This window comes from Lethenteron reissneri, chromosome 8 (genome assembly GCF_015708825.2).
Source record: "Lethenteron reissneri isolate LAM-NWPU_2019-01 chromosome 8, ASM1570882v1, whole genome shotgun sequence".
Classification (NCBI taxonomy): Eukaryota; Metazoa; Chordata; class Hyperoartia; order Petromyzontiformes; family Petromyzontidae; genus Lethenteron; species Lethenteron reissneri.
This window is the reverse complement of record NC_083786.1, coordinates 4,828,344-4,840,805: the sequence shown is the minus strand read 5'-3', so window position 1 is coordinate 4,840,805 and position 12,462 is coordinate 4,828,344. Positions and strand designations below refer to the sequence as shown.

At 51.5% G+C, this 12,462-nt stretch overlaps 1 protein-coding gene across 1 annotated transcript in view; it reads left to right on the top strand.

Annotated features, from left to right (window-relative positions):
* PAX9 (paired box 9) overlaps positions 1–12,462 on the top strand; it is a 46,698-nt gene that overhangs the window by 18,172 nt on the left and 16,064 nt on the right. The window contains 2 exon segments of the mRNA XM_061579135.1: positions 8,089–8,127; positions 8,578–8,738. Coding sequence (XP_061435119.1) covers positions 8,089–8,127; positions 8,578–8,738 — 200 coding nt within the window.

Genomic DNA, 12,462 nt, shown 5'->3' with positions numbered 1-12,462 from the left:
ACCCCTTTGGTTCTCAATCTTAAAAAAAATGTATCATGTTAATAAATACATCCATCGGTTTGAAACATACATACATAGGTTTGAAACAAACTATCTGTACTCACGTGGCCATGCTGAATTTGTGTTTCGATTATTTACCTTCTAAACAAAAAATCTGATCACGCCTCGAACCCCCAGAACGAGCGTCTCGCACCCCCAGGGGGGGGGGGGCGTTGGGGGTGAGTGCACCCCAGGTTAAGATCCGCCGAACTCGGGTCGATTCACTGCAGGATGAACGCCTCGCCACGCCGTCCATATCCCTCGAGGTCCTTGCGATGACCGTCATCTCCGTCTCACTCCACTGCGGCAGCGGTGGGGTCGGGTTCTCAGACTCGCCGTCTCATTTTTTTGTTGCTGCTCCATCCACCCACCAGCCCCTCTCTCGTCCGTGGGACCGTCGCTGTCTTCCAGCGATGCGCTCTTACAAAAAGAGGCCCACTTGCTTTTCCCGAGACAACGCTACGAAATTTGATTTACGTTTGTTCCATGATCCACGCGTTCCTTTATTCCGTGTCTCGGCTTAGTCCCAAGCGTGCACCCTTATTCTGGCATGCCCTTCAACGTTCATTTCATTTTCTTCCACGGTGTTCCGTGTTTGGCATCCACGTGTCAGAGCTGGTAAACGCGCACTCGTTGGACACTTTCCTTTTCAGGCCGCACTAGTGTGCTGATTTTAATGGTTGCGTTTCGATTTGCAAAAGCGTTGCAAATCAAAATGCGACTTTTGTTTTCGTCTCTTTTTTATATTCAACACTTTCGATTGAGATTTATCTTCAATTCGTTTTTTTTTCAACATACACATTGTTGTGTTGTGTCCCCACCCCCTCCAATCGGGTCTCTCCAAATACGAGTTTACAACATTTCAGGCATCGTGTAGACACATAATTACCAATGGCATTCTGAAACAATGAAACACGACAGGAGGCATTCAAACCCCTGTTGCTTAGCTCCGGAAAAAAACCGGCATTACATTAAATATATTTTTTAAACACATAAGCGCCCTGAGAACGATTGTTTAAGAGCACTTCATAAATGTAAAGAACTATTATAATATATTAACTGCGTATGGCCTCCCTCAGTCAATTTCATAAAGTGTGCTGCGTGTGCACAGTAGATGTGAGTGGAATTTAGCCTAAGCAGACTCGTCATGGAATATTATATTTGTTCAATTCTCTCATCAAGGCTATTAATTCCACCAACATAACAACACACGTGGCATGTTCAGATTCACGGAATGGAGTTCCAGACTGAATCTCGCCGAGTGTTAAGAGTCACGCTCACGCAACGCTCTACGTCAAGCACGCAAACAAAAACCACGACCCCAACCGTGTATCGATTTCAATGCGCGCACAGTTCTATTTATTGCCAATCGACTTGCTCGATATAACCAGCGTCTCCACCCCACACACATCGTGCGCGGCGTCGTAAGGGAGTCATTGAACGATGCACTTCACCGCGCCGGTGAGCGAAAGCGGAGGGGGAGGGGCATAGACGTTCGTGCAGAGTACAGAGCAACATTGAACGTTGCTGTACTGCCGCCTGGATCGTGGAGTACCTCTTTGAAGCACTATCCAGGCACACACCCGCTTAGCTTTCGAGATCGGACGAGATCTGATGCATTGATTTTACCATAGGCAAGTGTAAATTCACACTTTCTCGTTATATTGTTATATACAACACGTTATATTGTTATATATTGTTACGTGTTTATAAAGATAATATATTCAGACACCGACTCACCCGGTGACTCAGTTGACACATATACAGTCGTTTTGCAATATTGCAAGGTTGACGTCTTATCCATTTACAGACACGCGCTTTTGAATGTCACTGACATCCACATCAGTGCGTGGCGGTGTGTGTAGTCTGTGTACGTGAAAGAGAGAAACAAAACTGAAACAAAGCAATGGAAAGACAAAGGCGGTCGGGCACAGTGCTGCCCCTCCCCTCCCCCCACCTTGCCCCGCTTCCGCGCCGCACCTCCGATTAGCACGGTTGGCTACGTACGGCGCGAAAGAAGTTCCACATACGTGCCGGCCCATAGCAGGTGGTCGCGAGGAACACGTGCCCCCACGATCAGCAAGATCCACACGGCGACTCGTGGTGTGGGAGAGAGAGAGAGACGGAGCGGTGGAGAGACAATGGCGCGTTAGCTAAGGCATTGGCTAAGGCATTGGCTAAGGCATTGGCTAAGGCGTTGGCTAAGGCATTGGCTAAGGCGTTGGCTAAGGTGTTGGCTAAGGCGTTGGCTAAGGCGTTGGCTAAGGCATTGGCTAAGGCGTTGGCTAAGGCATTGGCTAAGGCGTTGGCTAAGGCGTTGGCTAAGGCATTGACTAAGACATTAGCTAAGGCATTGGCTAAGGCGTTGGCTAAGGCGTTGGCTAAGGGGGTGGCTAAGGCATTGGCTAAGGCGTTGGCTAAGGCATTGGCTAAGGTGTTGGCTAAGGCATTGGCTAAGGCGTTGGCTAAGGCATTGGCTAAGGTGTTGGCTAAGGCATTGGCTAAGGTGTTGGCTAAGGCGTTGGCTAAGGCATTGGCTAAGGCGTTGGCTAAGGCATTGGCTAAGGTGTTGGCTAAGACGTTGGCTAAGGCGTTGGCTAAGGCGTTGGCTAAGGCGTTGGCTAAGGCGTTGGCTAAGGGGGTGGCTAAGGCATTGGCTAAGGCGTTGGCTAAGGCATTGGCTAAGGTGTTGGCTAAGGCATTGGCTAAGGTGTTGGCTAAGGCGTTGGCTAAGGCATTGGCTAAGGCGTTGGCTAAGGCATTGGCTAAGGTGTTGGCTAAGGCGTTGGCTAAGGCGTTGGCTAAGGCGTTGGCTAAGGCGTTGGCTAAGGCATTGGCTAAGGCATTGGCTAAGGCGTTGGCTAAGGCATTGGCTAAGGCGTTGGCTAAGGCATTGGCTAAGGCATTGGCTAAGGCGTTGGCTAAGGCGTTGGCTAAGGCATTGGCTAAGGCATTGGCTAAGGCATTGGCTAAGGCGTTGGCTAAGGCATTGGCTAAGGCGTTGGCTAAGGTGTTGGCAAAGGCATTGGCTAAGGCGTTGGCTAAGACGTTGGCTAAGGCATTGGCTAAGGCGTTGGCTAAGGTGTTGGCTAAGGCATTGGCTAAGGTGTTGGCTAAGGCGTTGGCTAAGGCGTTGGCTAAGGCATTGGCTAAGACATTGGCTAAGGCATTGGCTAAGGCATTGGCTAAGGTGTTGGCTAAGGCGTTGGCTAAGGCGTTGGCTAAGGTGTTGGCTAAGGCGTTGGCTAAGGCATTGGCTAAGGCATTGGCTAAGGCGTTGGCTAAGGTGTTGGCTAAGACGTTGGCTAAGGCATTGGCTAAGGCATTGGCTAAGGCGTTGGCTAAGGTGTTGGCTAAGGCGTTGGCTAAGGCATTGGCTAAGGCGTTGGCTAAGGCGTTGGCTAAGACATTGGCTAAGGCGTTGGCTAAGGCGTTGGCTAAGGCATTGGCTAAGACGTTGGCTAAGACGTTGGCTAAGGGGTTATCTAAGGGGTTGGCTAAGGCTTACTAAGACTTACTTAGCCGCCCAGCCACGCGAGAGCACCGCTCGACATCGTAGTCGTCGTAGTAGAATGCGTCACGCAAGGCTGCGAGCCATTACTGGCAAGTTCGTGTCCCTGGTACCGTAGGGGCCACAGCTACAAGCTGCATATTGTCCAAGATTAATGATCAATATTGGCAGACATGGTCTACCCACTGCCCGATGAAGACTTAGCTTCTTCCCCCCCAAAAAAAACCGTCGCAATATCTCGCGGTATCGCGATGGATCGATTCATTCACTTCGGGTTATTGTGGCTTAAAGTAAAAACCCAATCGGCTACAGATGCTCATTTTTCGATGGGGACCCGGTTACAGAAACCCTGATTACAGCAGCAGCAACAATAACATTAAAACCACCACGAACAAAACACTGCAACAACCAACTGGAAATGGTACAAGCACCGATTTGCAAGATCGTGCGTCATCAGCAGGGCACACACAACTCACACGACCACGGGGTTGACTGGAGGCACCCCTGATACAATGTACAGCTGTGTACAGCGATGAATGAACGAAAGCGTAAACCCGCGCAGGTGGCGGTGTGTACACATCTCCACTGGTGGGAAGACAAAGGCGGCCGGGCGCGGTTGCTGAGCACGCCGCCACCCCTCGTGTGTTGCGTTGCGGCTTTAATAGGTGCTCGCAAACAGATTGACATGCACCTCGATGATTCGTTTCATACTAAATAGGGGATGTGTGTGTGCGGTGTGTGTGCTGCGCTATGAACCCGACGACCTGGTTTCGATTCCCGCTAACGGCCAACACCCACTGACGATTATCTGAACCGGTCCTGGGCCTCCTCTAGGTCGACTCAGCCTCAAATGAGTATCTGGTGCAATGTGTAAACATCGCCACTGGGGAGACAAAGGCGGCCGGGCGTGGTGCTGGCCACCCACCCCCTCGTGTGCCGTGCCGGCCTTTATAGGTGCTCGCTAACAGCACTTGCCCCGACAGTCTGTTAAGGCTATACGGGGGGGGGGGATCTTTGTCTTTGTTTTGTGTAAAGCAATCTTTAACGACAGTGTTTGCATGCTTGTTAAGTATGCTGAACTTCTTTCGCACCGTACGTAGCCAACCGTGCCTGTCGGAGGTGCGGCTTGGGTCTCTCCGACGTCCACTCAGCCTGAAAACAAAACACACTGCTTTACCTTCGGCGTGTCAAAAATGTGTGCTTGAATCGCCAAGCCTCACACGCTCAGTCTTCTTTCTTACACTTGCACGTACAGCCCTCCCACGTCTCTCCACTGCTGGATGAGGTGGGAGGGGGCTCCTAGCGCCGTGTCGTTCGTGGGGGGTTGTTTGACCATACTTCACCACGCTGGCCAGTGCGGGCGGCGAAAGGGGACGGAACCAATATCCAATATCACTCGCCAGCTGACGTTAGCCGGGAATCAAAACTCGGTCGGCTATAAGGTTCATAGCGGAGTGCGCTAACCACATGCGCCATCACTCAACTCCAATCTTTGTACATACATTGCATCAATACGTCAAAGTGTCCCCACGCTAAAACGAGCAGGAGACAATGCTCATTTCCGTGTTTGGAGCCGTGATTCGACTTTTCTGTGACGGGAGCCGGTCCATCCATAAGGCGGCCACTGTTGATTTACCCACAGATTGGTATCCCCAACGGGGATGCGAACTAGTCCCACCTCCCGACCAAATTAGTCGAGCGCTCTCAACGGTAGCGGCGCCCCAGTCCGCGGGCACGTGACACTTGTAGGATGGCAGCTCCCTGCTGCTGCGGCTGACGATGCACGGATGGGAGATGGTTGGCAGCGCTGCGTAGGGCGGTCAAGTCACGGTCGGAATGTCGCGAATTCTCAAGTTCCAGCCGAGCTCCAACTCGTTGTCCTCTACGCACCCCAGTAGCCCGTGATTGTCGCTCTTTTATTCTCATTTCCCTTCCCTTCCTAGCCGGTCCGTGCTGTCCGCTCCCCTTGCCCCTGCACAAGTCCACGTCTGGACACCTTCACCATCTTCTTCCCGGCCTCTGACTGACCAAATGTCCACCCTCTGATAGAAATAATGTATTTCTCTACGGCGATTAGAGATGCGGATACATCCGCAATGTTGTGATGTGTCGTCACCCCAGCCTTCCTTCCCTCTGGAGTTGATAAAATGAGTTTATTACTGTTGGAAGATTGGCAGCGGTTGCCCTATGGCCTTACTTTTCCCCCACCATAGGAACGTGGAATTTCCACAATCTGGTGGCGAGTGCCCCTTTTCGTTCGATTTCTTTGCGGAATACACAGCAATGCCTCGTCGCCAACAATTGCGCCCACCATTACCATCATCAATTGACTGCTTGATGTAAATATTCCACCTGCACGCGAGCCGATTGCATCGCTCTATGGGCTCGGTAAGGCGTCTTCTCTGGCGCACAACAACAATACTAATCTTGTTGGTTCTTGATATCGCTGGATATCACTGTGAGCTGCAGTGTTGTTGCCTTGCAGCGTTTCAAACCAAACCAAACGACCTTCCGCTTCTTCTTCTTCTTGGTTCTTTCGGTAAAGTCACGTAGAATGGAAATAATAAATAATAAAATTAAAACATAATAAAATAATTCTCACGACGTTTCGGCCACAACGCAAGCAGCCGTCCTCAAGTGAAGAACAGGTCTTGCGTTGTGGCCGAAACGTCGTGAGATTTATTTTATTATGTTTTATTTTATTATTTTATTATTTCCCTTCTACGTGACTTTACCGAAAGAACCAAGAAGATTAATCCCTGCTGTCACGAAAGCTTTAAATCGAAACAATACTAATAGTACACGGCCTTCATTTACTCCGGAGAGCATCGCTGAGTCTCAGGACTCTTTAGTCAAAAGGGTCCTGGCAATGGGATATGTTGATATTCTTGGTTATTTCGGTAAAGTCACGGAGATAGAAGACACAAATCTAACATATAAGCAAAAAAGCCGCAACGTTTCGATCGCAACACAAGCGGTCTTCTTCAGATGCATCGCTTGTGTTCCGATCGAAACGTCGTGGCTTTTTTGCTTTTAATTTAGATTTTTTTTTCTATCTCCGTGACTTTACCGAAAGAACCAAAAATATGAATTCCTGCGGTCACGAAAGTTTTAAGTCGGGATTTGTTGAGTCTGCTCCACGTGAATTCGCGACGAGTGCTTGGCCGTGTGTGGGGCGAACGGGAGAACACGTGACGATGGTGCACGCATCGCGTGTACCCTGGCCGTGCGAGTGGGGGAGTGTGAGCAAAGACTCGGCACAGATTGACTTCAGGATCTGCTTTTATCCCAGCCTATGCTCTACTGCCATCAACGCATCGCTGTGCGACCGTTCCGCATACACGTATGAACGCTTTTTCTCTTGTGTTTGCCAGTTAATGCAATTATATTCAGGGCCTGACCTCAGGACAAAATAAACTTAACGTACGATTTACAATGTCAATAGACTAGCAGGGCGAAGGCCTCCCCCACGCCGTGTCGATTATGGGGTGGGGGGGGGGTCATTTGACCATACTTCACCACGATGGTCAGTGGGGATCGGTGAAGCGGAGGGAGCAAGAGGGGCAGAGGAGGGAGATACATTGCCGGTTCAGATAAAGCGAGCCACCGATGTTAGTCGTGGCGCATGGAATCGGAAGACGCAGCTGACTGGGTGCAAGGCGCGGCACGCACGTGTCCAGCCAGGCCTTTGCATCAAGTCGTGTGCGACTTTCCTATTCCGATTTGAAAAAAAACAAAACATAAATTTATTGAATTTAGAATGTTTCACGTCGGAATGTGTTTTTTTGTTGTGTGTGGTTAAGGGGGAGAGTATACATTACACAATACATTTTTTGTCATTTGTATCACCAATTGATGTCGGGTTGACCATACTTCACCACTCTGGTGGTCAGTGCGAGTCGTTGAAGGCGGGGGGGGGGGGGTAAGACCCCCAGAACCGGGTCACAGAGATCACTCATCACCGACACTTCACCTATGAAGGCAAAGGTGCAGCCCTGCAATGCCTTGCTCACGCCACTGTTGGGAGGAAGGGACGCTCCTAGAGGAAGCTCTTGAAATCCCTTCCAACGATGGCTTTTTGGCCTACTCTTCCATGTTGACCTGACAAGACCTTTTGGAAGAAATCAACATCTGAATATGTATTCATACTGGAGGAATCCGATGAGCCATGAAGCTCTTTTGCACGCATGTCCAGTAGAGGGTGAGAATACTCACACTTTACCCCGCCCAATCGACTAACCGTGGTGTAGGTACACCCCACTGTTATAATGCTGCGCAGGCAGAGGTTGGGGGGTGAATCAGGGGTGTGTTAACGATTCAATAAACGACCTAATTATTTCAATTGCCGCCGCCGGGATAGCTAACAGTTCAGATCAGTCTATTTGGAAACACCCTGTGAGCTAATAGGCTCTTAAGTCGGGTTTCGTCAATAACAGGGTGACCCTCTTGATTCGCAAGTCCATCATCGTGCTATCCATCATGCATCGCACCACGACGTCACCCCCTAACCGTTGCCCTTGTGTCTCGTGGCCCAACAGCGCACGCACTCGCGATGGGAGACAGCTGCGCCTACCCAAGTAAGTTGACCGCGACAGCCTCTCGGGGGGGGGGGGGACCTTCATCCAGCAGTGGATTGACTGCCGATGACGCCGCGGTGGCGAGATGCGAACCGCCTCGCCTCGTACGCAGGAGGGTGTGGGTTCGATCCCGACCCTGACGCCTGCTGCTGCATATTTGGAGTTTGCGGTGTCTCTCTCTCTCTCCCCGTGGTCGCGTGGATTTTTCTCCGGGTCCTCCGGGTTTTCCCCTCCACGTTTAGAATCAACGTGCGTGTAAATGTCCACTTCGTTGAGCTATCATTTGTGATCGCCATGTCGCTTCTGAAACAAAGAGCCACATCGCTCAGTCAGTGGGCCCTACCTGGTAAAACCACAAAAAAAATTGGTTAATAGTTGTCATAGTTTAGTTTGCTGATGGCCGATCGTTGTCTCCCGGTAACCCCCCACCCCCCCCCCCCCCCCCCACAGCGCACGGGCTCGCGATGGGGGACGGCGGTGCCTACTCGGGCAAGGTGCACGAGGAGTGGGGCTCGGCCATGAGCAGGGCGAGTTTCCAGGCGGCCACGCAAGGAGTCAACGGCATGGAGAAGCAGCAAAGTCCCGGGGAGCCCGAGCACAAGTACTCGCAGGTACGCGGCCACGCACGAGCAGAGCGCGCGTGCGTTACCTGTGCGCACCCTCCTCCATCGTGTACTTCACAGACACCTCGACACAGACACCTCGACACTGCACTGCCTCCTCCTCCTCTACCATTCACAGTTCGACTCGAGGGCTCTTTTTCCAGTATCGAGATGTTAAATGATAAAAATGCTTCTTGCGTAAATACAGGTGCTCTTTTTTTCACCACGAGTCTGTGAGGCTTCGATTAGCACAGTTGGCTACACGGACAGCGTGAACGAAGTTCAAGATATTTGATGGCTTGTAATTGGTGTCTATTTGGTGACTGAACATTGATCCACACAGTACGCTCCACATTCTCCTCCTCTGCACACAGAAGCAACCTCCTTTATAAAGACACAGACACCCCTATCGCCTTTTAACAGACTGTTGGGGAAAGTGCTGTTAGCGATCGCCGAATGAAGGCGAGGCACGGCACGCAAGGCAATTGGAGGTGGCCAACAACACTGCAGGCCGCCTTTGTCTGCCCAGTGCTGATTTTTACGCACCACACCAGCTAGTGACTTAAGGCTGAGTCGACCTACGGGAGGCCCCGGGACCGGGTTCAGATGTATTCGTTACCGATGTTGACCGTGGTGAGCGGGAATCATTTCAGTTTTCAGTTTAATTTATTACGTATAGCCCTGTGAGCCATTCGGCTCTTGAATCGGGTGCAACCGCAACAAACAAAAAACTAAAACATGAACAAGAAAACATCTTAAAGTGACTATGCGCAAACAGAAAAATCCAGGAAAAAACTGCAAAGTCTTCCAGAAAATAATCACCGTACACCAACGCTGTGCAAAAATCCCAGTGGGATGCAAGTCGTCAAACAGCAACCACAAAACAACTTTAAAACTCGGGTTCGCCGGGTTCGTAGCGCGGTGCGTTAACTCTCACGCCACCAGCTCCCGCACACACGCACGCACACAGAACCAACAAGGGGCATTAGCGAGACACTCGCAATGTTGACCGACGCGTGCAGAGCGCGTTGGTGAAGTTGTTGACAGACACTGGAAGGTGGTGATTGATTGGTTGGTGGTTGTGAGTGGTGTGCCTATGCACTTGCCGCTACAGTATGTTAAGGCTATATGGGGGAACTTTGTCTTTCCTTTGTTGTGCCGATGCATTCTGGTGCCCACTCTAAGTAGCAGCACGTCAATCAATCGATTACCGTTATATCGATTATGATCGCGATAGGATTACAATGGTCTTCTCGTAGTGATGTGTTGTGCTGCATGCGGTGGTGAGATGTTCATTGCCTCGCCTGGTATATAGGAGAGCGTAGGTTTTATCTCGACCCTGACGCCTGCATATTTGGAGTTTGCGTGTTTCTCTCCCCTGGTCGCGTGGAATTTTCTCCGGGTCCTCCGAATTGTTCTCTCCACATTTCGAGCGCCACTTTGTTGAGCCGTCAATTGAGGCCAGGTCGCTTCCGAAAAATATCTATACAGCTCAGTGGGCCTCACCTGGTAAAATTAAAAAAGTTAAGAGAGTTTAGAGTGGGGGAATGTGCATTTGTTTTCACTTTCAATGGAAAAAAAAGAATCGGTTGCATAAGTTAAATACATTTATATTGTCTGCACTTGCCTCTCTAGGTTTATTAAATACGGTCGTTGTGCTGGTGTGAAACTCCCGAAGTGTGTTGCTGAAACCGCAGCTGTAATTTCATCAACGGTTTATCAACATTGCCATAGACATCTCCGCCTACAAATTGAACAAAAACATACAGCTGAATTTAATGGCATATGCCCACACACTCACACAACAACCGCCATTCGCCACGAAGTGGCGGTGACGTCACCACGACGCTTGTGCCAGGCCATGTGCATCTTGAGGCCACGTGAAGTGTCGAACGCCCGCTGGCAGGAGGTCACGGGGCAGACCCAGGTGCCACGGGTCGACTGACTGAGATGACCGAGATGACTGGCTGATGCACCACCTGTGCCCACTACTGTACCAACTTGCTGTGCTTTAGCTACCCGGCGCTCCGCTCGTTGTTGCGAGCGTCGCTCCTCCGCCCTCCATTGTTGTTGGAGGGCGACTGCCTCCAACTGCCCAGTAGCGTCCTTCACCAACCTCCTCCACAGAGGCCGATCTTGACACCGCTGGTACTAGTCATCGGCAAGTCCACTCAGCTCCATGTACTCCTGTACCACATCACTCCATATCTTCTCTAGCCCGTGCCACGCCCGTTTAGCCCCCTCGATCCGGCCGAACAAAAGCTGTTTAGGCATGCGGTGGCTGGGCATGCGGGCTACATGACCTAGCCAACGCAGCCTTGCCTGCCGGAGGAGCTCACCGATGGGACCTTGCACGCACAAAGATAAAGTTCCCCCGTATAGCCTTAACAGACTGTAGGGGCAAGTGCTGTTAGCGAGCACCTATGAAGGCCGGAACGGTATACGAACGAGGGGGTGGGTGGCCAGCACCACGCCCGACCGCCTTTGTCTCCTCAGTGGCAATATTTACACACCGCACTAGGTACGCACACCAGGTACGCACACACACACACACGTGTAATCTCTACAAGCGAAAAAACTCCGCGTCGTCGGAGTTCCGCGTTGCGTGCCGACCGATGCCCCCCTACAGCTGCGCCCCTCCCTGGGGGCTGCGTCTGTGCAGTGGGGATGCGTCCCGTGTGTGTCGAGTTGCTGCCTGCCTGCTGTTGAGCGCACATTGTCAACAGTCTGCGTGCAGTGGTCCGCTATGAACCCTGGCGACTCGGGTTCGATTCCCACTCACGGGTCAACACCAGTGACGATTCTCTGGTCCTAGGTCTTCCCTAGGTCGACTCAGCCTCAAATGAGGACCTCGTGTGGTGTGTTAAAATTGCCACTTGGGTGCTGGCCACCCTCCCCCTCGTGTGCCGCACCGGCCTTCATAGGTGCTCGACAATAGCACTTGCTCCTACAGTCTGTTGAGGCTATGCGGATGAGCTTTGTCTTTGTTACACATCCTTAGCAATCGACCGCTGGATGAAGGCAACCCCCGATTTTTTTGGGAGAGATATTGGACTACAACTTCACGATGGTGGTCAGTGTGTGTGTGTGTGCGTCGGAAGAGCGACGCTCACAACAACGAGCGGAGCGCCGGGTGGCTAAAGCACAGCAAGTTGGTACAGTAGGGGGCACAGGTGGTGCATCAGCCAGTCATCTCGGTCATCTCAGTCAGTCGACCCGTGGCACCTGGGTCTGCCCCGTGACCTCCTGCCAGCGGGCGTTCGACAATTCACCTGGTCTCAAGGTGCACATGGCCTGGCACAAGCGTCGTGGTGACCTCACCGCCACTTAGTGGCGAATGGCGGTTGTTGTTGGCGTAAACGGGGATGCTCTGTTGGGGTAGTGGGTGGGTGAAGAATCTCAGACAGGAAACCAGCGGGCGGGTCCCGATGCCGCTCGCCTCGAGTGTTAACCGTGTGCCGTGCAGATCGATGGGCTCATCGCTCGGTGCGTGACAGTGGGGGGGCAGGTGGCGATGTTGCCCAAAGTGGGGAATGGAACTCGGATGGAGCTGGGTTCGTCAGCCCAGCGCGAGCATCGCATGCAAGCGTGCGATGCTCTGATGTCACATTTCGTCGAATAATTAACGAACGAACGAGAGATACAGACGCATAGAGATGATTGTCATAACTGTCAAATTGTGGATCAGAACGAGCGACAATTCATCGATTACACTTTGCGGGGAGCGGACGAG